Here is a 27,244-nt window from a genome sequence, read left to right as displayed (position 1 = left end):
ATAATTTGCACAACATTGATGATAGTCTACCCATGACTGCCATCATGTGAGCTGGCTAACGTTATGCTAATTCCCTGCATGGTGCCTATCCATAAAAACAAACCATTTAGCTAACTCAGGCTGACCTCATTCCCAAGGAATAATGTAAGTAAGGTCTTCTGGGAGTAAGGATCTGCTGCACACATGCTAAAGGCGTCAGTATTGATGACCTGGGATGGGAAAGTGTGACTAACTACGTATAATCCAAACATATTGCCAGTTAGCTAGACTTTATTGTAGGCTTAGTTCAATGTTTTATGGAGCATTACATGTACTACGGGGTCTCTGCTCCGTCTTCGCTCTATATATGACTGCCGAACACCATCAAAGCGATGGACAAAATTAGCAACAAGCTTGTGAACATAGTGGAGCATTTAGCATCTAGAGACTGAAAATTCCTGCAGGAGTTGTTGGAGAAAAATAATTAAACAGTAAACTTTTGATTTAAACTCATCACGTGGCCAAAGACATGACGTGACAAAGATAACACTGCTCAGTGACGGCACGATGCCACAGTTTGAAAGTCAAAGTGCCAGAGTTGTTGCACATTGTTATACTGCCCTCAAATACCCCAAAAAATCAATGAGAGCAGGTTCAAGGGTAACATCTTTGTATTGTCCTCCGTCCAGTTTTGTATCAGTTTCCATCCATTCGTTGGATTGACAGTACTCAAACACAGATATGTTGAATCCAAAAGGAAATTGATTTTCTCAAGATGCCTTCATTTATAGTTTCCATCATTTCTCCTAAAGAACATCCAATACACTTCTACCCTCCTTCTGTCTTTCCCTTTTCCCCTTTCCATTTGGCCAAACCTTTTATTTCTTCTTTCATCTAACATCATCTTTTTCCATTTTACTCAATCCAATTTCCTGCTCCTTTTTTCCCCCCCTCTTCCCTCACCCTTCCTTGCCTTCCTCCCTCTCTCCTTCCCTCCGTACCTGCGGAGACGAAGAGGATGCCGGAGCTGAGGATGATGTTGTGGCGTGACTTGTAGAACTCGCTGGCGGCGATGCACAGCCCCCCCATGAAGAGCAGGATCACACTCAGGATAGGGAAGATGCTGGAGGCTCGTACAGCGCCTGGACACAAACACACACATGAGAAGAAGGACAACGGTCATTGCTAAAGATATCATTACCACAAATGGTTTGAATGACCAAATAATAGATGATATGGATGGAAGCAAAGAGTCGTATCAGCAATATGATCCTTTAAAGACCCTTTCAGAGTTAAATATATTCTGCGTTATATCCTAATTTGCTTTGACTACTTCGTAATTCTCATAATTAAAGTGTATTTACTTTCTAAAATCTCCTCCACCTTTCTTTCTCCTGACTCTGCTATCAAAGATCTCCCCTCCGTTGTGCAGTGTGTCCCTCTCCCTCGCTCTATCACTCCATCTCTCCAACTCTCCGTCCTCTCTCCCTCCCCTATCAGTCTGTCCATCAGCTGTCTGTCTGTTTGCCCTCTGCGTGGCTGATTTGCTGATTGGCCTCGGGGTTGTCATGGTGCCGCCGTGGTCACGGAGCTTGATCTGGTTTCTGAGGCGACCAATGTCACATTCCTGAACTTTTAGCGGATTTCATGCCGATACGATTCCCTGCGCAGGTCTGTTCCCTCGGTACAGATAACAGATTTTCTCTTTTTCTTTGCGCGAACGCAAACGGATAAAGTCAGCAAGAGAAAATAAATAATAATAATAATAAACTTCACATGTAATGCTCTGCTCTCAGTTAATCTTCAACTTGTGTACAGAAGTAAATAATATATTTATATATATATAACATTCCCTGGAAGACACTTTGTCTATTTTAAAACTTCTCTGGGTGGTTGGTACTTTTTTGCAGTAGGTTGCAGAATCTAACTATAATCTGAGATGATGATTCCATTTGTTCACAACTTGTTACTTTTCCTTGTGGGTTCAGTCATTATTACCCTCATTATTATGCTATTTATCAGTGACAATAGCGTTGTACTCATCACATTAAAATGTGTAATGGGGCTCAGGGGTATCACAATTTCTATTTTAAATTTGAAGAGCGGTCGGAATGAGCGTTCACTTTCGATCGTCTAAATTAAAGGCAGGATCAACTGGAGATTATGGCGGTTATATCGCACATCACTTTAAAGACGAATTTGAAAATGTAAAATGATCTGATCTTTACAACTCAAGATTGTCGATTTGGAGAATCGGGACGATAACGGGGCAAAAAACATGTGTAATCGATTCTCCTGAATATTTCAGTAAAGTGATTTTTACCTGTCTGGAATCTTGGCTGGTCTACAACATGTCACAGTGTGTTTCCCCCCCCGTCATGTCTTGTTGTTGAAATGTCGACCCAGAAACAAGATATCAAGCCAAACCATGTCATAGCCCTGCTCTACCTGTTTATCAGAAATAATACTCTCTCTTCTGTGGTCAAGTAACCAAAAATAAACATTCTGCGCTCTTTTCATTTTCAATTAAAATCAAATAACTTGGTTAGGTTTAGGAAAATTGTCCACTGGTCTGACGTGGGACTTCTTCTGGTCATCTGGGTGAAAGTCTTATGAATATAGTGCCCAACCATTTTTCAAATCTGTCAAGCCCACACCCTAACCTTTAGTGGATGGACAGGGCTATTACAAGCTTTGGCGTGAGACTTGAATAGTTCCAGTATAATTATGGTCAAAACTAGCAAAATAAGATTCCCAGTGCATCACCCAGACTTTGCTGCCTTGCTCAAGAGCTCCTTTAAAACCGCCGTTGAGAAAAAGAACATGTCACTTACGAAGATAACTATCAAACTCCTTTTTCCTTCACTTTCTGTTTTACCTTCTTGTTTTCTTGCTCTCTCTCTTTCTGTACTGAGATGTTTCCATTCACTGAAGCAGATCAAATATTAAGGTGACCTCAGTCTTGGCACTGCACCAAGCTTTCCCTCCTCCTCCTCCTCCTCCTCCTCCTCCTCCTCCTCCATCCTATTTGTTTTAACCCCATCTCCTCTTCTTCATTGACATGTGCTGTCAGGGCAAATTGTCTTCAAGGTGGAAAGCCCCTCATGCAAGCGACATACTGTACGCACACCCGTCTTTTTTTTTTTTCCAGAGTAAGCACTAATGCACTCGAACACACACACACACACACACACACACTTGTACTACACTTGATTTATCACTCACTAGAGGTGAACACACTGCTGATGCTGATGGACCCGCACGCACAGAATATATTCCTGGACAGCAGGTAATATATGGCGGCAAGGTTGTGTTTTATAATCAGATTTGTATTGACCACATCCTAAACCCCGCTCGCCTTCGGAACTGTTGTTACACCTGTCGAGCTGAGCAGTCTCAGCACGCAACGTATGCAGTGTACGATGACGACAGCGGCACATTGGCCATTAGAAAGTCAGACTTCTTTTTAAAACATTTTGTCCTGGATTTCAGAGAGTAATAATAAGAAAAAATCAAGCTTCCCACTTTCACCCACTGACTGATTTTTTTTTGCTGAATCGACAACTGTTGCTGGCAGATTTTATCAGCTGTAGCAAGCTAGCTAACTACTGTGACATTAGCTGCACGAGCTTGTTGAAGGGACATCCGGTTTGATGGCTGCAAGCATGATATCATGCTAACGCAGCACTTTGTCCCGTCAGCGCGTTCTCATTCCCAACGCGTCAAACATGGCAGCTTGGTCGGTGGTTGGAGGAGCAGGATCAGTTGAGCGCTGGTGTTTCCTGAGTTTGTGACGAAGAATCAGTTGCGATTTTTTTTTTTTATAAGTTATGTATAAGTTATGTACATAAATAACATGGGCGTCACTTTACATTCCACGATGTGTCACGTCAAGTCTGACTGTAGTTATCTTAACACAAAATATGGTATTGTCCTAAACCTGAATAGTTTTAGAGCCTTAACCTAACCAAACCACGGCCGTTTCACAACACTACTAACAGTCCAAACGTCAGATGTCATTAAATGTGAACTGTTTGTCAGCGAGACATGCATATTAGGTAGTGATGATCGCCGAGCCCTCAAAGACTTTAGGTCTTTTCTCAGGACAAAAAAGAAAGAAAGAAAAAAGCTATTCACTGGGATTTTATGTTTTATACTTCTGTTTTATGCAGCATTTTGCAAGCACCATTGTCTCTAAACATTATATATTTGAGTTAAATGTTACACATTGGACAAAATAAAGTGAGTTGTTGCTGCTAGTTAAGCTAGCAAAAGGAAGGAACTGAATGTCACAGACATTTTAGATTGCAAAGCGTTGTTGGGTATCGTATGTTAGGGCCACACTACTATAAAGTAAGAATGTAGGCGCCGACATTTTCATTTCTAATCTTAAATTCTTTATTAGAGATGAATTTATCTTTGCAGCTGACTGCGATTTATTTTCTGAAAGGAATGCATTGAGTTATCAAAGATAGCAGAATAGTCACTGTTAATAACTGGCTTTCAAGAACCGGCAATCCAAATACAGGACAATACAAAAAGGGAAACCGTGGTGGGAAGCAAAAATTGACAAAATACAAGGGGATAGAGGGATGACAGTGAGAAGAAAAAGACAAAAGAATAGGAAAGCGAAAGTAATGAAAGCGGGAGGAAAAAAAAAAAGATGAGACAAGCGGAGGAGCGAGAAGACTGCAGGCCTTCACTTCTCTGTGAAGCTGCTTTGCCTCAAGCAATCTCCGTCTCTCTCTCTCTCCGTTCCTCTCTGCACTAGCGCTCTAAGCAGAAGGCAGGGAGTTTAAAAGGAAGAATTTTTAACCAAATGCGCCGGCCTCCAGGCGCACCCTGCCACCAAGCACATCACGGCTCAGAGACGGAGCGAGAGGAGAGGTGAGTCGAGAGTGAACGAGCTTCGGCAGCAGTGTGAGGAGACGTCTGCAGTATGTCTTTGGTTTCTTTGTCGAGGATGCTCGAGGCTGCGGTGGGGATTGAACCTCTGACTTCCTGGTTGTGTGATTATCTCTGTAAACTTCAGGCCGTTCTGCCTCAGCATACAACACAACTACAGCAGTCAAACGCTTTCGCAAAACATCTGCTGTCCAAGGCAATGTTGCGGCAAGAATTTTGTTCCTTGGCCATTTATTTAGATCTTTGCCTGTTCTGAAACTTTGCTCCAGTCGTGTATAATAGAACTTGTGCTCGGCTGTCAGATGTTCACATCTATACAGTGTCTTAACACTTTAAATGTCCCTTGTTAAATAGCTAGCTGATTAATTAGCTTTAAATTATTAAAATAAATAATTAGCAGTTTTTTTTTCTGCACTGTGTTCTCGATCAAATAGAATAAACAGTATATATTAATTTACGGCACATACAGAAGATAAATGTAGTCAGAATTCACTTTTACAAAAAGTAAAATTGAGCAAGCGCTATTAATACTGGATATATTGGTTACCAATATATTGGTTGGCTGATTTTATCGGCCTATCAGTATCGTTGTGGATGTTATGTGCCAACATGAACACACATTTTTATGAAATTAAAATTCAGTAAAAGATGCTTGACTAATTTGAAATGATTACATTTCTAATGAAGTTCACTGTTTCGGTGCACTGATGTAATTTTAGAAAACCAAGTTTGCTGTTACAAGTCCCAAGTGTTAAAGGCAGAAAGTGAAAGCAGCTTATTATGACCCATCTTTATTTGGCTACCTTTTATTGTTCGTAGGTACTACTACAGCTGGAAAGGACAAGGTTTGGAGAAAAAGTATAAAAGTGAGAAGTCTATGTAAGAATGAAGTCGGGGGATGGTTGGTCGGGTTGAACAAGGACAGGATTTTCATTTAGGAGATGACTTTCATGTCCAGTGTCCGACCCAACAGTCATTGTGTTTTTAATGAGAGCTCCAGAAATAACGTAATGATTTTCAACCCAGACCGCAATGTTTTCCTAAACCTAACCAAATGCTTTTCTTGCCTAAATCAGACCAAACTACGACTGTACGACAAAGATAACCACACTCGAGGGATCATTGCAAAAAATGTGTGAACACCAGCCGATATATTGACATCAGTATTTTCCATTTCCTAATGTCAGTATCAGCATCGGCCCCTAGAATCCAGTATCAGTCAGGCTCTTAACACCTACACTCTCTTTCATACTATAATGTGCACCTTGTATAACATTTTTTTTTTTTTATTAAGCAATAAGCGAGCATAACTAGCAAAGGGATCAACAGTTGATTACCTGCATCCATCAATCCATCCTTTATCTATACCCGTTTATTTGTACAGGGTTGCAGGGGGATTAATATTAGCTCCAGCTCATATTAAGACAGTGATGGGGTATACCCTGGACTAGTGACCCTGTCTGCTAATTATCCGAGTACAAAATGATATGTAATATCGTTGCAATGTCTCCCTGTCGGATCATGCGGTGGTGGAGGATTATTATTCTACTGATGCTATTTAGAACCGGAAGAGAGTCGGCGTCATTCCTGTACGTACTGAAACAATCATCCGGAGGAGGAAGAAGGGAAGAGAAAATTGATGTTAATGCCACTGTTGCAATAATGTAGAACTGCAGTTAATCATGAATATAACCAGTCGTCAGCTGTGTGATCTTTCACCTCACAGATCATAACCTGCGTGTTCACACAGGTGACAAGAAGCTGATGCTAAGCTAGTCTTCTTCTTCTAACCTCTGGCTGAGTCTCTGCAAATGAACAAAGTTAAGCAACACTGTGTGTGACAATATCTACTGTGCGCTATGATTCTGGTACAACGCACAGACAGAAGGCAGAACACACACACACACACACACACACCTACACACACACACACACACAAACTTCCTCGTTCTCTCAAACCTCTTTCCTTTTTCATCTTGCTGTTACACTTTCAGCCTCCCTTTATTTCTCCCACTGCTTGGTTGGTTCTGCTGCAGTGGTGTGTGTGTGTGTGTGTGTTTGTGTGTGTGTGTGTGTGTGTGTGTGTAAGTGTGTGTGTGTGGGTCTTTGGCTGACTTATGGTTTCATTAGCTGCGGCAGAGGAGAGCCTTGTAATTGTGGCTGAATTATAGAGGCGGGGGTGGACACCACCTTGGGAGCTCCCTGGGTTCACACACACACACACACACACACGCACACCTACACACACTCACTTTAATTTATACACACAAACTACAGTACAGTGCACCATTACTTTGACACACACACACACACACACCAGCTCAACAAGCTACAAAGTGAACACACTCATCGATCAGCCTCCCACCCACTCACTCGCTCACTCTGCTACCCACTGCTCCAAAGTGGGGTGTTTCCCGTACACACTGTACACTACCCACGCAGGAACGATCTGCTCTCTCTCTCTTTCTCACTCTCTCTCACACACACACACACACACACACACACACACATTTCGCCCACGTGGGAGAGCCCAGCAGCAAAGAACATGTGGTTGTGGGAACTTGGCAAAACAGCTACAGGGGAATAACCAACTGCATGAGTGAGTGTGCTTCTGTGTGTGTGTGTGTGTGTGTGTGTGTGTGTGTGTGTGTGTCCATGTTAAGCTGACAGACGTTTTCACCAGTGGAATCGTATTTAGAAAATGAACGCATCTTATTTAGAGGGTAAGAAGAAAAATATCAGCATGAACACACAGCAGGCAGATGTGTGCGTCTGCACGTGCCTGTGTCAGTGTGTTGTTGCAAGAATGTTGCACATACACGCACACACACACAAATTCACACACATGCTCGTACACACACATACACACTAGGGTGCCTGCACAGCCTGCCAGTCATTATCATGCCGTATTACTCATGTAAATCGTGATATGCCTCCATGTCACAACTCCGCTCCCCAAAATAGCCGCGGTGACATCAGTGAGTCGGATGGCGTCATCAGTCGGTGACGTCACGTGTCTCCTCCCGCTCCGGAGTATTAGCATTATGTACGAGGATCCAGCTTTCTAATTTTAGCAACGGCAAGACTGCGCACCGCTTCCACGTCAGAGTGTTCAGAGCAAATCACAACTGTGTCTGTATGTGTGCATTTACGTTCTTGAATTTGTATCTTTGTGAGGACCGAGTTGTGGATGATATGAGTGGGGACATTTTTGTTAAGTGGGGACACTTTGAACGATTCTCCCTTTTCAAAGCGGCTTTTTGCGCAATGGTGTCGAGTTACTAAATAAATGGACTAAAAAAACTTCATTTGTTTTGTCTTAACTTTGAGGCACTTTTACTTGATTATTTAAAACTTCTTCTTTTTACTTCATGATACTTTTGCAACAGTTATAGTCAGTATAGAGTGAGTTTGTAGATTCAGGCTGCCTACGAAAAACGTATTCAGTTTTATAAATCATACTTACACATAGTGTGTGCATTGTTGAACTACTAACGTTACTGTCCATTATTAAAACAGCAGAAATCATTTTCAACAATTTAAGATTTCATATAATTTTAATTTAATTTTGATATGAACTATTTGTTGTTTTACTCCAACAGTTTATTCAATCTGCCAGTATTCTCTTCTCCAATGTATCACTGAAGTATGTGTTGATTGCACAATGTAATGGACATAGAATAATATAACCATCAGTGTTACTCAAACTTCTCTAAAACTATACATATTTTCTGTCTTTCACTGACGTGGTCAGCCAGGAAAAGGAAGGTTATCTGGTGATTCCATTTGTACTAAAGACTAAATGACTGAATAAACTCACATTTTGTCATGTGGTGGTATCAGCAACTCTCAGGAAAACAAATAAGATGAAGTTGAAAAAAGCAGTGCCAACACGAATGCCACTTAGAAACTGTTGTGGGAAAAAGTTGTCGGTTGCCACTTTAATTAGTTTTTTATTGCAGGGTATTAATTTGTATTTGAATATTTTGACATTCTGGTATTAACTTAAAGGTTTCTTGTGGAGTTTTGTCAAGAAACATTCACTGTATCTCAGCAAAACACATTGTGTGTACCCTTTTATTATTAATGTTTCCTTTTTCTTGTGCTTGGTGATCGACAGTGTTGTTTTGATTTATCCAAATAAACAATACATTTTTTTAAATGTTGGGTTGAGGGACAAAGTTATACATTTTTCAGTGATGGTCCTCTCAAATATATATGTACATATGTGTGTACATGTTTGTGTGTGTGTGTGTGTGTGTGTATGTGTGTGTGTATTTGTTTGTGTGTGTGTGTTCCTGTGCCTTGTTCAAGCCAGTTAGGGCCAGAGCTGAGCTGTTAGCCATATCTAATCCCATTCAACAGCTCCATGCATGATACAACACACAAACACACACCTACAAAAACACACATTCACACACTGTGTTATATATTTCACACCCTTTCCATCTAACCCTGCATACACACAGCCAACATACTATCCTATAACTACACACACACACACACACAACCATGCACACATTGGCTCATAAACACCAAAGTGTTGCGCACATCACATCCTTTAAATCAACCCCCAAACACACACCGTATGTTTGTTATCAGCCTAAAAGCACTCTGTGATGTGCCCACAAACAGTCTCACAAAGATAACCATGCCTCAGACATGTCTCCTATTTCATAACATTTTCATCAAAGTAAAATTGTGTTTCAAATATAGAAAAAAGTAAAATGAAGCTATGAATGGTATGGATTTATTTGATTGTAGGTGCAGCAGATGTGTAGTGACCGACTGTACGATAAAACAAATAGCAACTCAGTTTTCAAGGACAGCAGGAGTTCATGTGCAATAATAGCAGACAGCAGAAGAGATATGTTGCACATTAGACTATACATCAAACTTATGTAGGACATCATAGAGCCTCAGCAGGCCGAAGTGAATGTTATGTCCTCGTATCATCTTTGTTTTCGGTCGAGCTTGTCACTTGTGTGTCACGTTGAAATGAATGGTCTGGATGAAATTAATGAGGAAATCTGTGTTGTTTGGTGCAGTGCCATTGTTGGTTACGGCATGATTTGGGACTTTTGGAAAAGTTTCTGATATCAGTGTTTTACACTTACCAGGACATTCTGTGATTATGATAAAAAAGGTTATTAATAGACAGAAGAAGTGTCAATTAAGTGTTGATTAAGTGTTAATTAAATACTGCCACTTTCTTTCAGTTTGGATGTAACGCTCCTGCAGCCCCAGTTTTTGATTTAGTCTCATGCATATTTTTGCATTTCATCTCTACTTCTGAATGCATTTCAACTTTCGAAATGCTCCACTGACCAGCCAAAAGACAATGATTTCAAGCTCAGAATCAAATTTTGTTTGTAGAGTGACTTCACAGACTCACAAATAGCTTCACAAGGGCATCATACAATTTACAGAAAGAAATGATAAAAGATGAAGTGACCTAGCAAGCCCATATATATTATAAAATCTATACATGAAATACAGTTAATACAAGAAATGCAGACATAGTGTACACAGGTCAGTCTAAAGAGGTATGATTTTAGCTGCATTTTAAAATAATCCACAGAATCAGCAGAGTGTAAGAGTGCTGGCAGAGCATTCAATAGTTTCAGTGCAACAGCCCCAAAAGCTCCAGTCACCACGGGTCTAAAGGATAACATTTATTTGGATATTTCCCAAATGTTTCTAGTCTGTCCACTAAGAATGTGAATTAGAGGTCTTCACGGGTTCAAAAAAATGTTGGACCTGATCCAGAATGAAAACATGAAAGTCGTATCCCACATGCGTAAAAGAGACCAAAAGAGACCTCATGTCAACCGGCGTGATGTGCTTTCAATTACCAAAGCAGCTGTGATCAATGAAAGTAGGAATTTGACAATAACACCCAAAGAACTAAATCTAAATTAATCACTGTATGTATTTAAATCTGTTCTGAAATAATTTGTATATGTGCAAAAATGTGATTTGTATATGTATAATGATTTGTATATCAAAGACGAGAACTAATTAAAAGTGTTAAAGCATTCTGCAACAGTGCAATAGACTGAAGATAAGAGGTGTCACGATTTCAATTCTAAATCACATGAATTGAAATGAGCTCTCAGTTTTAACCATCGCAATCAAAAGCAGAGTCTGCGGTTCAACCAGTACTTTTATACTCAAATTTTAAATAAAAAAACACTTCAAAGATGAGAAAGCTCGCTCTCCGCCAGCCTGAGGCTGCACTTTCCAACACTTATCCTTTTCCTTAGACCATCAATCGAGTGGTACTGGAGGTAACGCTGACAGGTTTAGTTTATTTTTCTGAGATCCTTTATCGATCAGTTGGAAAAATGAGTTTTACGCGGGGCAGACTGGAAAATCAAAAATTTGCAGCAAACTGAACTTCTATCTTTTTTCTGTTTATTGTTAATCTCAGAAGGGGACAACAACAATTTAACTCTGGAATATCTGAGCTCGCCTAACTCTAGCCATCAGGAAAAAGTCAAGCTGCTGATGTTAAATACCCAGGTAATTTTAGAGGAATTTGAAAATGTAAATGACTGTTGTTAGGACATAAAACCAACGATCTGTTGATCTTTCCAAACACAGATGCAATACACTCAGCAAAAAATGTTCAAATCAAAAGTCAAATCAAATCATGGATGAGTTCCATACATTATTGATCTCCTAAAACGTCTTCTCCCACCATGCTATTTACGTACCATGTGATCATAGTATCTGATCTATTCAGATTCACTCACATATTAGCTGTGCTTGCGTTTATGATTTATAAATGAATCACTCATATTTCCAACAATTCTGCTCTGCGGTTCACATGGATACACCAGCATGGTAAACTGTAATCCCTGTCCTCTATTTTATGCTGTAGTGAAGGATTGGGGTGGTGGCTCTGTCCTCTCTCTCTCTCTCTGTGGCTGCGGCTGATAGTACTGCTGCAGGAGGAAGGCTGACTGCTCGCCCTTACATAACCACATGTACAAATTCACCCAGAGAGTGCGGAGGGTGGGGGTGGCAGGGTGAGACGGCTCAGAGAGCGAGAGACTGAGAGAGAGAGATCGAAAAGACTCTTGGGAAAGGAGAGAGAGGGTAGAGAGTGTAAAGAATCCAAAATGAATGACAACTTTCATCCTCCGTATAATATTGGTCTACCGCTGTTGGTACAAGTGGTCTAATTTGTGGCAGTCTGTTCATGAATTGTGATATTTATGTCTATCTCTTCCAGAAATTGGCTTGAGTCATTTTGAGAATGAAGATTTTCCCACTAAAATTGAAAAGCTGCTGCACTCTCAGATCGGCGGCAATCTTTTTTCGTATCATTATCCCAGGCTTTGGCCATTAAAAACTATATGATTGAAATTCAAGTTGGCAGCCTGGAAATGAAAGAACAGACAATTGAGGCTCTTAGGGGGGGTTATGAAAGAGCAGTGGTCTCCCCTCATTCACGGAATGGGTAACAAGGAGCTCAACCAGTCCAGCAGAGCTGCTCGGCTGCCACTTGTAAGACTGTGGTTTCGTTGGGAAGCTTCCAGGAGGGAATGTGTATGAGTGATAAACAAATGTTGCATCATTTCCATCTGTCAGAACGTATCATCATCCGCACTTTACATTGTCATTTTGGTAATTTAGCTGACACTGTGATTCAGAGTGACTTATAGTGAGTGCAGCAGTAGAATGAGCTTTGATTACCATATCACTGAAGATTACAGGAAACCAAAAGCGAGCAGTGCAAGAGTCAGTGTGTGAGTGCGTTTACAATAATTATGTGATCTTGCACTCTATTAAAGTGGTGCTCAGAAAACGAGCGGAATAAGAACAGAAGGGACGATTTGTCAAATGGTCACAGTCACATACAATTACCGACCTGACACAGCAATGCTGAATATGTGCGGCGTGTAGCTCTCCACTATCACGACTAGAAGTGGTTCTTATTGGCTGAACAGCTCACTAGTAAGCTGGTGACTCATCTTAACATTGTGCATATGCAAAAACAGGGGTAACTGGGTTTGATATGTTTTTAAGACAGATAAAGGATAAGCCTGGCAGTATTCTTTATTTTCCTTCGACTTACTTCCTGTGCAGCTAAGCTTTACTTTATTATGTACTATAGATATCCGCACACCACCACACCATTACACTAGATGTATGTTCCTCTACTGGCTTGAACATGGGAACAACTAGTTTATTTTCAATCAATCAATTGGTGGTGCAAATTATGACCAGTGCACCGAATGAGGATAAAATCCTAATGCAGAAAATAGTCCCCAAAAAATGGCCTATTTTCTCTTTTGTAAGTAATGTTTGGTCAAAACTACAAAGCCCAGTTGTTTAAAAGACAAATGAAAGTACAGAGTGACTCGTTTTAAATATTTATGTCTTGGAGAAGTGAACGGTACAAGAACATGCAACAATTGGAGCCGGGGTTTACAGCCAAAGCGCCTTTGTTACCGACCAGTTATGAAGTTTTATGTTTAGTGCATTAGTTTAGTTGTAGGCGGTTTATGCTCCCTCCTGAATCTCATAGATTAAGAGATCAGGTCTCTCTCATTCCCAGATACACTATATTGCCAAAAGTATTCCCTCACCAATCCATCTGATTGAAATCAGGTGTTCCAATCACGTCCATTGACAAAGATGTTGGACAATTCCACGCTCCCAACTTTGTGGGAACAGTTTGTGGGTGGCCCCTTTCTGTTCCAACATGACTGTGCACCAGTGCACAAAGCAAGGTCCATAAAGACATGGATGAGAGAGTTTGGTGTGGATGAACTTGACTGGCCTGCACAAAGTCCTGACTTCAACCCGATAGAACACCTTTGGGATGAATTAGAGCGGAGACTGAGAGCCAGGCCTTCCTGTCCAACATCAGTGTGTGATCTCACGAATGCGCTTCTGGAAGAATGGTCAAAAATTCCAATAAACACCCTTAAACCTTGTGGAAAGCCTTCCCAGAAGAGTTGAGCGCTGTTATGACTGCAAAGGGTGGACCAACGTCATATTAAACCCTATGGATTAAGAATGGGATGTCACTTAAGTTAATATGCGAGTCAAGGCAGGTGAGTGAATACTTTTGGCAATATAGTGAATCTCAATGGCATCTTTTACAGATGAAGAAAGTTCCGGGATTTCAACTAACTCAAGTGAACCAGAATATGGCAAGATTAGACCGGGAGTAGGTGGGTTTGGATGTATGGGTTGCTTATAGGATTGTCACCCAGGATGTTTATGTTGTGTTCTGTGTGAAACGAAAGCTGCAACCATTTGACAATGTTAGCCTCATGTTCGAACAAACACACTAGTGAACAGGTATTTAAAATGGTTGCAGTGGTACACAGTGGGTAAAGAAGGTATGCAGGATAAGCGGTTCACCTGGGAAAAATGTAACAAACTCAAAATGAACAGTATCTTCTGTCTTCCATTCCCAAAATGGTGACTGCTGTTTTAGTTGCTAGAAAAGTGTAAAGGACACCAGACCACCAACTGATCAATGTCTAATCTCTGTCTCGGATTATTAATCTGAATGCCTCCACCTTCACCCAACAAGGTGCTGTACAGAGGAGCCACTCATAAAGTCCTAAAGGACCTTTAGAAATCACAGCTCAACCCATAAAACCCGCCAAAGTAAAAAATTCATAAAATCTCGACAGACTACTGTCAGACTACTGTCAGACTACTGTGGCTCATTGTGACAGCAACTCTGGTGCATTCTTTTGTTCAAATCAAACTCTCTTGGAACTTTCTAAAAACCATCTGAAGTGGATTCTGACAGCAACTTCAGTTCCCGCTCTGTCCTGCTCCCCATTATCCCCTCGCTCGACCCCGCAGCCTCCATCCACCAGCTGTCAGACAGGCGTGCAGGCCTCCGTGGAGATGGACAGACAGATGGATGGAAAGCAAGAGGGAGGAGGCAAGGGATGGATAGAAGGAAGGAGGAGAGGGAGAGGTGTGACCCATATAGCGGAGCCTGGAGTATTTTTAGAAGAAAGTGTCCTAATTGGCAAGCCGCTGGGAGAGCAACAGCACTGCACTGGTACCCTACTCCTTGTCCTTCACCTCCTTCACCTTCTCTTCTCCTTGTCTTTCGCCTTCTTCTGCCACCTTGTCCTCCTGTCCTCTTTCACCCCCAACATCTGTCTTCTCGAAGGCTTCATCCTCCATTTGGATGCCCATCTTTCATCCTTTTCCACATCAATGACCTCCTCCTCAGACCTTGACTTCCAGCTCCTCTTTTGAGGACCTCCACCTTTAAACAGCTCCCTCTAGTTTCTGATCTCAACTCTTTGTCATCGCCCTTTCTCTTTAACCTTTAACTTCTTGCCCCAGCTGCCTCCTTTTTTTCCGCGTTGTCCCAGGCTGTTGTCCCCCTAGTTCAAGGTTTCCGATAGCAAAGTTGATACTGACTTGTTCTTGTATCTGAAACTTCTGAAAAGTCCTTGAAACTTCAATCATGTTAATTCGAATCATCCCACAGATAAAGCTGTTGTACTTAAACATTTCTTTATGTTAAATCTTAGTGTTTCTTTAGGTTCCATTTCCAATTTATATGATGAGACAATGCTGGGCTTATACAAAACATTTGGTTTGGAAAATATGTTTTGGCTTAAAATGCCAGCTTTCGCCCCTACAAACACAGCTGGAGATGTCCCGACTTCCAATCAAAAAAATCTGGTTATTGTCGCCACAAAAACAGCTAGAAATTGTCCCAAGATGTCCTTAAAAATATTCACTGGCTTAACAAAATCCTTTTAAATGCAGCCTCGACCTGCGGTTATTGGCTGGGCAGCCTTCTCGCCTTTTCTCCCGAACCTCACAATACAAACATCAGGTCATTAACATGTAATGTGAATGTGATGTGACATGTATTGTAGATGGATCTGCTTCTCAGTTGTATTGTACTCAGTTACAGCTAAATACTGACTTGTTTTTTCATCAAGATTCGTCCTTTTATTTCCTAGGAAATTCATGAAAATGTTGAAAAACACCCAATCTTGCAATGTTAAAGAATGTGAGAGAAACTCTTCCTGGATCTGTCACTTTATCTGGATGGGTACTAAAAGTTTATAGGGTCCATCCTGAGTTGAGATCCATGCCCCGTCCAAGTTTTTTGGTAAATCAGTTCAGCAGCTTTTAAGTGTAATCCTGCCGCCAAACCGCCAAACCGCCAAACTGACCAATAAACAAACAGACACGGGTGACAACATAAACTCCTTGGCTGAGGTAATTATGATCATGAGGCACAATAAACTCAGGGAATACAGAGATGGATGGAGGAGAAGGACTCACGTAGGAAGTACTCGGAAGCATCCGCCTCGTAGTCAGCGTCCTCTGGGAAGTGATCTATCTGCTTACACATGCCTTTAAAAGAACCTGTGTGAGAGAGACGGAAACAAAGAGCAGAACAGTTATAACGAGACAGAAGTCAAAAAACGACTGAATTCATTTGATGTGACTGGAGAAATGGAACAGTTTAAAGCAAACATAATCAAATCCAACAATGTTTATGTAAATGCATGTTTGTGTGTGTTGCCTCTTGTGATTCTTTGCTCAGTTAAATGTCCATGAACTCATCACTTTCAAAGCTGAGATGGTGATGGATGAAAGAAAAGGGGGTCTACGAGAACAAGAGGAAGGGAGTCAGGGAAAACACAAAGACGGAGAAGAAGCGGAGCAGAGCGAAAAAGGAAAAAAAGGAAAAGGGGGAGAAGAGATGCAACATTTGAGACAAAGGAATCGAGGAGAGGACGAGAGGTTTGGCAGCTTTGAAGGAAACACATCACAGGACGGAAAGTGACAGACAGAGGAGGAAAGAAAGCGGGAGGAGTTCAATTTAAACGCCTCGACAGAGCAGGCGGGAGGGTGAAGTTGAGGAGGAGGAGGAGGCAGGAGGAGAGAGTGAGCGAAAATGCAAATGAAGGAGAGGAAGAAAGGAGAGCTGATAGTGCCGCTCATTAAGAAGAATTGTGTGTGTGTGTGTGTGTGTGTGTGTGTGTTTAGCTTGGTTCAGCTCCAGTGGTAATTGTATGCCCTCCCAAACCACTGCAATTAAATGGGCCCTTGTTAATTGGCGATTGAAGGACGAAAGACTCGCGCCCGGCTTTCAAATGGGCATCGGTTACACACACACACACTTGCGCAATATGTGTCACACTTACAGGCACACACACACACACACACACACACACACACACATACTATAGCATCAGCCGTATTGTCGAGAAGCCACACTGACGGCTAAGTTTTCAGATATTCTGCATTTTCATCATGGCCACGGAGAAGACAAACAATTTTTACACCAAAGCCCGACACATAAAAGTGAAAGAAAAAATGATGACAGAAGTCTACCACAAGCCTGTTTCATATTTACATATCTTTAATACACCTCAGCAAACACTCAGGCGAACAAAGTGTTTTTCATCACGTAGACTCTGATAGATACATTAAAGATATTTCACCAGGATGCGGCTCGGAAACCTTTCAGCGAAAACGCTTTCATCATTCTATAATTTCGGCGTGAACTGTGTGGAGCTCGGTGCTGAAATTCTTTTTTTTTCCGTTTCTGAGAGGACTGTGATGAACCAACAGCGCTGAGGAAATAGCTTCACATTCACATCGCCTCTTGTCTCAGTTGCTTACTGTAACTATTTGTTGTGCAGATGGGAGGGATACTACAAAGTTAAATAGACTTGACTCATGCTGTGTGCACTCGAGAGGCTTTTAGTCAAGGGGAGAAATAAAGTGTTGATGAGCTCAGGTCTCTCGGGTGGTGTAGTTTGATCTCCAGGGGACATGAATGAGGTCTCAGTATTTCTTTAAAAAAGACTGAGTCATCAGCGTCGAAAACATTATTATTTGTTCCACTGGAGGTTTGTTACGGGTGGATCTTATCGGCGCTGTCTTGAGATAATGCCGTCTATAAATAACGGTACAGTCCCAGTTGTTTCCTGTCAGCACCGTTGCTGCATTCATGATATAATTGTCAACTCCTGATACAGATAATATGATGAGAATGACATGTTTCTGAGAGTGCTGAAACCAAACATACTACCCAAATTCTGTGTAAACTATAAATAAAACACATTGTGATAATTTGCCAAACCTTTTTTTTAATATAATAGACAATATGTTTGATGTTTTATCCCATCAATTTAAAGGATTTTTTGTAAATATATGCTTATTCTGAATGTGATCCCTGTGACATGTTTCAGACAAGTTGGGACAGAGGCATGAAAAAAAGACTGGGAAAGTTGTGGTATAGCCCAAAAACACCTTTTTGAACACTTTCATTGATAAAAGGTGATGATTGAAAATGAAAGTGTCAACACACACACACACGTTTCGATTGGTCTCGGTAAACTCTGGTCATAACTTTGATTTAGTTTAGGTGCTCTTGATTACAACACTGAGAATATATAGTATGAAGATGCATGCATATGTCACACAGCCAGCATGCTAAATATAGCCACATTTCCATAAAGTGTCAAGCCAATTTTAAGCAAACTTGTGAAATTTTGCAAGATACAAAAAAATGTCAAAGTGTGAATCTGGTGCATTTTCGTAAACTGTTTTGAGCAAATCAACTAGGCTACCTAAAGCGTAATTTAGTCCAAGGATGACGCGTCGTGGGCTACGTGGCTACGTCACATGTGGATGTGGAAGTAAACAGAAGCTAGAGGTAAACAGACCCAGAGACACAACGGAGAGAGGTCTTCAGGAATTACTTTTGATCGGGTGGCCATGTTGCATGACAAAGAAATGCAATGACAGATGGCGGAAAAACAGCTGATCAGTCATGTGAGTTGAATGTTCACTGTCAGAGTTCACTGTCGGCAAATCTGTTTCCATCAAACATTAATCGCATTGACTCCCATTTGCAAAGGACAAAAAAACACCTCAAGCGAGCGTGCAAACTTTTTTATGATTTAGAAGAAGTTGTTTTTCTGGAACATGAATTTTCGAATGTGATATTCTTAATAATGAGCATCAAAATGCTTTATGGAAACACAGCTTTTGCCTTCGAACTCTTTCACTGTAACGCTAACCTGTGGCATACAGTCTCCCTTAAATCCACCACACATTTTTTCAACATGCTTGAGTTCCCTAAAGTCATTCTGTATTGAAGGAGTCCCTGCAGGAGTGAATGGACTTCAAGCGGAAGTCAGTACATGTGACGTGTCTCTGCAGGTTTCACCAAGTCCTCGTAGGGTCTGTAAACCAGGTTAAACGTTAACTGCTTACTACAAGACAACATATCGGCTCATTCAGTTTCCCTCCCACTCTCACCGTTCATTTTTAACATTCCCGTCTTCACATGATTTCTGTTATTTTTCTCAACCATCCAACTCACATGTAGCTACACTGTTATAAAACATTCAAAATGGTGTCTGTTGTGGTTGCTAGGAGATGTGCAAAGTAGAAGACACAGTAAAAAAAAAAAAAAAAAAACAGAACAAAAAAAAAAACAGTGTTGTATCATCTCGTCCCTCAACTTTAATAATAATACTCGTTGTATCAGTGTTTGGTTTTTCAGTTTTAATTTACTCCGCATGAAGAAAAAAAACCCACATTATGTCAAACACAGCAATTCACACACTCACTGCCGGGCAGAATCTCCATCATCTCCTCAATCACTGCTCTCTCGCTCTCTCTCTGCCTTTCACACTCTCCCTCACTCCCTCCAACACATGCCCACCCACGCTGCAGCACAAGCACATGTAATCTGGAATTGCATTTTCCCTTTCCCTTCTCTCTCTCCTCTATCTGTCTCTCACATGCATACATGTGCATGTACCCCGAGGACCAGATTCCCATTTGAACTGAGCTGGCAGCTCGGCCCTCCTCTCCTCCTCCTCCTCCTCCTCCTCCTCCTCTCTCCCTCCCTCTCTTTTCTTTCTTTCCTCCTGCAATTCAAAATCAAGAGCACACTTTATTGTCTCGACAGGGATGAAACCTGTGCGTCCCAAGTGGAGCATTATGTCATCATCTGAGATCCAGCGATGGCACCGGCTTCAACAGACGGCCACAAACACATGAATTGGGTCTGAACATTTTTTGGCATGTTGTTTCTTATTCATTTATGAGCCTCAGTCATGAGCATTTTACAGTCACTTGTAGTTATCAGAGTACTGTACACACACACACACACACACACACACACACACACACACACACACACTGTTCTCATGTGTCACATGTTTACCCAAGAACAAATGGTCTTACTACTCTTTTGTCATCAGATGAGTCAATCGGCTCCTCCTGTCTGTGTTCTGATTTTGTGACTACGAGACCAGTTTTGTGAGGTTTACTCATAATCATCATAATGTTTTTTTTTGATAAATCAGTCACAACTGGCACATAGTTTTCCTGCCAACACTGAAATGCATGTAGATCTCCAGTTAAAGGAACACAATGTGAACTTACAGCATCTTTGTCATTAAGGCTTCAGGAGCAGACAGCCTTTATGCATCAGAAATAAATGTTAATTTCCTGTAGATCTAATTTATATTAACATTCTAAGTTTCTTTTTCATTATTTGTGTCAATTAAACAGTGTTGTGACAATTATCCAACTCATAATTTTCACACTGATGTGAAGAGATGACACAAGCTTATGTTTGGTGTCATATTTGAATGTATTCAAAAATATATTTAATACTATACTATATTATATTCACTGTAATATGTACTTATATGCTAATTGCATACAGAGAATGATATTTTCTCTCTGAATTGACAAAGATCCAAATAATTGCCATTTTCATACATTGCACAACAATAGTAACATATTGGAAAACATATATTTTTCAACAGATACATTTTCAGACATATCATGATATATTACCAATGTTTTATCAAACTGTATACTGATTATGTTTTGTAATATATTCTTGAAGAAAAAGACGATATATTGGCATGTAGTCAGAAATGTGTGGACTCATGTTTAACATAAATTTCATGTCGATATACGCTTGTTCTGCAAGTCCTAGCCAAAACCTTGTTGTAATGAAATCAAGTATCATTATTGTGACTGCTCCTGTATTTTTATAATGAACTATGTTTTTGTCTTTCTGTTCATGCTACGTATGAGACCAGCGATTTAAAACTCAACCACTCTCAGGACTGTTAATGAAAAACTTATTTTGGTTTTGAAAGAATTAACGTTGGTGGAATTTTAAACGGCAGTTCAACATTGAGCTGTAGAAAAAGCACAGGCGTGATAAATTATTGATGGGTAGATTCCATTTTGCTGCTTCAGTTTTAGGATCCTGGTTTTGTGCGTGCTGACTCTGCGTACACTGAGGCCGTTGTTAATGTAATTACTAAATGAACACCTGGGCTTTATAATAGACCCTGCACACATAACACAGGTGTTGTCATTTACTTAGACTGATTAAACTTCAGATCAGGTCGACACTGGGCAGAGTTAGGATTATGCTAGGCCACTAAATTAAAAATAAGAAGCATAAAGGAATAAGTTATACCACTGGCTGTTATAACACTGACAAACAGGTGCAGGAGATGTCAATCAATCACGGTCTGAACACCTACACGGCGCTGAGAAGACGTCTAATCAGGGAAAATGAGTGCAAACAGCTGTGTGGGTGTACCATGGATGTGTAAACAAATTTCCATATCCTTCCTAAATCACTAATTTGCTGTGTATGTACAGTTATTATGCAAATCTGAAATATATCAGCCTGTTCTCACCCCCTACACGTCAAATACAGCAGCCTGGTCAGCTCACCAACGCGTCTAAATTTGACCCTCCAGGTAACTCCCTCTAGTCTCTTTTCTGAAAGCTCCCCTCAAGTACAATGGTTAAGAAAACGTCAGAGTCGGATTGTATGACCAAGCGCCTACATTAATTTTGTTCTTAAGTCACGTTGCGTAAATAAGTGAATTCACGCAACTCAGCGCAAGACACGGAAGTGAACGTTATTCATCCACAGAGCAGGATGTTTTCCTAAACCTAACTGAGTGATTTAACTCTCAAAACTAACCAGACAGTTTTATGTCTAAACCGCAGCTGTTTGACAACTTTATTAACAGTCCGTACGTGTTCACGCTACACAAATACCAAAAGCTGATCCTTGCAAAAGAAATGTAAATACAAACTTGAACATTCAGCCTCTGGACAAATATACAAATAAGATTTTGCCAAATTATGCCCGAAGACGCAGGCGTGTGACAAGAAGTTTGAAGGTTTACTCGCAAGCCTGTACAGATAAAGAATAGAGTTGAAATTCAAATTAAAGTCTTGCTGACTTACACACTATTTAATTTAGAACAACAAATAAACAAGTCGGCACTAAACAGTCTTCAATTTACGACAATTTCCACCTAATTATCGCCAGTTGTTTTATTGTTAATCTGCGTGTTAAGTACAATATAAACGCACACATATAAACAAGACTATATATTAAAATACATGAATAATTACATACTTCATACACTTGAGCTGCACTGTACAGCTTCTCTATATTGTGATTGTATGAATAAAAGTCAAACCACTGTGCTGCCATCTCTACTATTGAAATAAACTATTTCATTACACTCTCCTTCCTCCTCCTCCTTTCTCCTTCTCCTCCTCTCCCTGCAGTCGTCATAATGAGGTGTCGCTCTTCCAAATTGCCCCTGTTAAATTATACATCCTGCTTAAACATGGAACAGATACTATTATTCTGAGACCAACCTGCACCTCAGGGGTCAGGACAGCTCCATCACCCACTTATCCTCGCAGCACGACGGCCCCACGTGACACTCCGCAGGTGATTTATACCAATAATGTGAGACCCTGGTGACCCCTCTGCTGTCACAAGCCAATCACAGGCCTGCTTGTCGACTGACCTCGTGGCTGTTAAGGATAAGTTAATGTAGTGTGATGAAACGCTATCAGACGTCCCTTTATGAAGAATTAACACCCTAACCCACTGCAGAAAGTGTGTGTAGAAGTGTGTGTTTGAGTGTGTGTGGGGGAGTAAGAGATGTAATGTAAAGTACAAACGCCCTCCTCTGAACCAGCGCTGTGTGTTATGCAAATACTCGGCATAGTGTCTTTATTCTTTATGCTAATTATGGCTCAGTCAATCTGTATGCTAAAATGCCATTAAAGTAATCCCTCAGCTGCAAAGGTGGGATGAACATCAGAGACCTCAAAGAAGACGTGCTGCACAGAAAAGATGGCTATCTGCTCAGTTCAGCTGACTTACAGGTGTGATGCACGGAAAAATGTGTCGCTGTTCTTTTCTTGATCTTTTAACGTTAATTCATCCAGGAGATGGTTTTCTCACTTTTTTTGTTCTGCTTTCACGCGTTTGCAAACATTTACTCGTGCACTGTAGGTTCCCCATCTGTATTGAATACAGATATCTAAAACATATGACTGTATTCGGAACTGGATGCCATACATACGATACTACACAGCTAAATCTCCAGGATAAAGTGCAGGCAGTTAAAGGGATATTCCGGTGTAAATTCAATCCATGGTCTAAATCACCGTGAAACTGTGTTAAACTCCCTCTCGAGAGATCAAGTTAGCAGACCGCTAATTTACGGAGTTTTATCAACCTCAGAAACGACCGCACGACAACAATACACTGCAGTAAATGGATCCAAATATAAACCGCCACCAAAAAGCCACAAAAAATGCTCAGAACAGCACCAAACTTCAGCAACAGTACAAATAGGGTCTCAGCACATAGTCCGGGGCATCTAACCTCCGCTAGCTTAGCTGGATTTTTTAGCTGGACCCTTTTGATCACTAATAATAAATAATAATACATTTTATTTGGAGACACCCAAGGACACATTACAGTGCAGGAGAACATACTCACACTAGTTAAAACTGCATGAACAAAACAAAACGAGACGTAAGGTTCATTTGTAAAAGATGTAAAAGTAATGTAATTTTACATTTGTAGCTGTTGGCTGTTCTGGATTTTGTGGGTTTGGACTGAACTTTACCCAGAACTGATGGTGAAGTGAAGTCTTCCTGTCAATGCAAACGGTGCAGGGCAGGTTGCACCTTGGAGGCTGAACTATTCCTTAACCAGTCATACAGCCAGTGCCAGCAGGTTATGTTGACAATCAGCTCCGTTGTTCTGTTCTTTTATTAGTCCATGCTGCAGATAAGGAGAGACTGCCTTACTCTCCAAAGTGACCTGCCACTGCAGATCCACATGAACACTATAGAAACTATAAGAGCCCATCAAAGGAATCCAGTGATGCAGGTCATACACTATTTTTAAGCCTCGACGACTGAACCCCCATAAAATTTTCATGGATTCATTGCATTGCTGAACCTCTTGCTTTGAAGGTTGGAAGACATCTTATTCTTTTAAGATTCGGATCTTCGTTATCGAGTGTGTTGCCATGCATACGTATACGCGCTAGTGTATTGATTCAGTCGTACTCTGAAAATGCTCAGCAATCGACGAGCGTGAATTAAAAAATCAGCTCTTCGTGTCTTTCGAGATAAAAACTCATGACATCCAAGATGTGTTCCACTTCACGAAGCCAAGAACAGCGTCGCATGAAAAGCGTTCACTTCATTAAACGACTTCATTGTGAGCTGTATTTCATTTTAATCTTTGAACCCGGACAGCCCAATTCATTTCCGCACAATTTCAGAACACATTCGACAATAGAGAGACCTATTAAAGATAATTGTAATAAATGTGGAATTAGATTCTCACCCTACTTGCACCAACTAATTTAGAGTAAGCAATTACTTTTCCTGTCTGCAGGCACGCACGTATGTGTGTGTGTGTGTGCGCACACAACACATAAATTAGTTTGATGTGTAGATGTGACAGAGGAAAGAAAACTGCTGGGTTTTCGCTGCTGATGAAAGGCACCATCCTGTCTTTGATTTTTTGGAGAGAAATGGAGCAGTGTGCTGTCATGTGGCACAAAACAAGAAGCTGCTAATGTGACAGCAGCACAAACGGCTTTCTAATTGTAATTTGGCAGGACAGGAGCAGCGTGGCGAAGGCCACCAAAGAGGCCAGGTGGTCGGAGACTATTCCACAACCAGGTGTTCACACTTTCAGTCCAAATGAGTTCATCGCTGCTAAAAATCTCCCTCAGGGTTAAAATGAATGAGGCGAGCAGCTCTAATGTGTAACGCACAAGCTCACTTCTGAACCTGACAGAGTCGTGCATGGTGATTACGTTTTACGCTGCGCACTCTGTTTGGCCGTAATCAGCAAAGGTGTGAGCGGACGATTACCAGTTAATAATAATATCACTTTATTTATATTGCACCTATAGAAACAAACAAAATTACAATGTGTTTTACAATAAAAACTCAAAACAATATGAAATGATTAAGACAGATGTGATGTCTTGGGATAGATTTAAAGGAAGATTCAAAAACATTAATATCTTAAAATCAATTCTAAAAACTCACAGGAAAGCAGTGAAACACAGCAAGCATCGGTGTAATGTCGTCACTTCTCTCAGTACGAGTTCAGACTTCCAGCGATTTTCTCTGATTTGACATCAAATCATTACTAACGTAAGTATGAGTAGAATAAAAGTCACTAAAGCTTCTCTGAAAAATATGGAATTTCTGACCAATATCTCACAGTTGGTGGAAAATCATGAACGAAGTATGAACAAATTATTTACAAAATCGCTGCAAATCTTCTTCTGAAAAAAAATAAGACTCATAAATAAAATATAATGCGATCCTGTTTGATATATAATCAACTGAAAATAGTACGAATACAACAATTTTGTCATACATTTTTGTAAATCTGTACTTTTTCAGAATTTTTCTGCAGAAACACATTTGAAACAAGTTGGTACAGGGGCAGCAAAAGACTGGAAAAGTTGTTGAATTCTCTAAAAACAACTGTTTGGAACATTTATTAGGTAAAAAGGTTTGTTGGTAACAGGTGATATCATCGTGATCCTTGTAAGGTTCAGCCGTTCACAGTCAAGGACGGGGCCAGGATGTTTTACGCAGGGTCGTAACTTCACCGGATTTGGGGTTGTAATTTAGGCTGCAGTAAAATGATGAGACTACAAGGCTCACAGTCAGAGTAACCATCTCGAATAATGCCTGAAGACTCTAAAGTGGGAATAATTTGTTTCACTGTAAAACTGGGTCACACTGGAATCACTGGGAACCACTGAAACGGCTGTAAATCAAGCAGGAGGAAACTTTTCGACCCACACCGATCGAAAGACTGAAGAGTACAAGTCAGCAAAACCCCCGAATTATACTGAACGGGAACATTTCTGAACACTCAGTGAGGAAAAGTAAGAGAAAAGAGACTCTCTCTACCTTGACCTACACAAAACTTATCACGAGTATTGCTTGTAATAGAGACCCCTGTGTCTTCATGGCTAGCCTTGCTTCTAACCTCACTCACTGCGTTGTCTCGGTGCTTTCTGTTCTCCGGGTGTAGTCGTGTGTCTTACAAGCTAACGTACATGTAAAGAGCACCACGGGCACTTAGATCTGCACTGGTGTGGTGTAAAATGTTGAAGCGTGTTAGCTCCATCATGCATCGGATCAGTCAAGCAGCTGCAGACATCTCCCCTCGTGCATTTCCCCGACTGTAGAACTACAGCTCTCTTTTGTATTGTACATATAAAATCAGATTTGTACTGTAAAAGGCTGTTTTTTTGTTGTTGGCAGACGTATCTGTGTAATTTCAGAGAGCAACGGCAACGCTTTTAGGGACAGAGCTGTGTCACCGGCATGTAGCACTCTCAGGACAAGAGTGTAACAACGTGGTGAGTGCCTACTACTCTCAAACAAGGGTTGCAGCTTTTCAGAGCACGTTAAACAGCCTCGCTATCCCCCCACCAACAACAAAAAAAACATGTGCAGCAATCTGAAGCTGCCAGCCGTAGCAGGAAATAAAGCATTTTTTACCGAATCCCGACTCTCAAAGTGACTGCGACAACAACTGCATGGTGGAAACAGGATCACAGTGTCTGGCCACAGCGAAGAAATTCATTCACTCGTCCTTGCAAAGTAGACGGTGCCAGAAACTAGGTGACGCACTTTGATGCTCCCATGGTCACGAAGCAGACAATACGTTAACAGCATTAGTTCGAGAAGAACCATCTCCTCCTGTCTCACATTTCTTTTTTTTTTTGCATAGCACTTTATTCTCCAGCAAATCTGGGTTATGTTAAACTAGAATGTGCGAGACAGCTGAAATGGTTCCAGCTCTCCGTTCCCTCAAAAGTCACCACTGTCAGGACCGAGGTTGAATCCTACCAGTTCACTTCAAAACCCAATCGTCTGCTTCACCAGCTGAGCCAGGAAACAAACACAGCCAACTGCCTTGTTGCACCGACCGGAGAACTCGGTAAATATTCACAGTTTC

The 27,244-nt window shown here is 40.9% G+C and overlaps 1 protein-coding gene across 1 annotated transcript in view; it reads right to left on the bottom strand.

The window, feature by feature from the left end:
* Positions 1-27,244, bottom strand: part of cacng2b (calcium channel, voltage-dependent, gamma subunit 2b) — a 64,201-nt gene that overhangs the window by 4,349 nt on the left and 32,608 nt on the right. Inside the window, exons 2-3 of the mRNA XM_030433486.1 lie at positions 16,183-16,266; positions 981-1,121 (exon numbers count right to left, since the gene is read on the bottom strand). Coding sequence (XP_030289346.1) covers positions 981-1,121; positions 16,183-16,266 — 225 coding nt within the window. The remainder of the gene's footprint in view (positions 1-980; positions 1,122-16,182; positions 16,267-27,244) is intronic.

Source organism: Sparus aurata, chromosome 1, assembly GCF_900880675.1.
Source record: "Sparus aurata chromosome 1, fSpaAur1.1, whole genome shotgun sequence".
NCBI classification, from domain to species: Eukaryota; Metazoa; Chordata; class Actinopteri; order Spariformes; family Sparidae; genus Sparus; species Sparus aurata.
The sequence above is the reverse complement of the archived record's forward strand: the minus strand, read 5'-3'. Positions and strand labels throughout refer to the sequence as shown.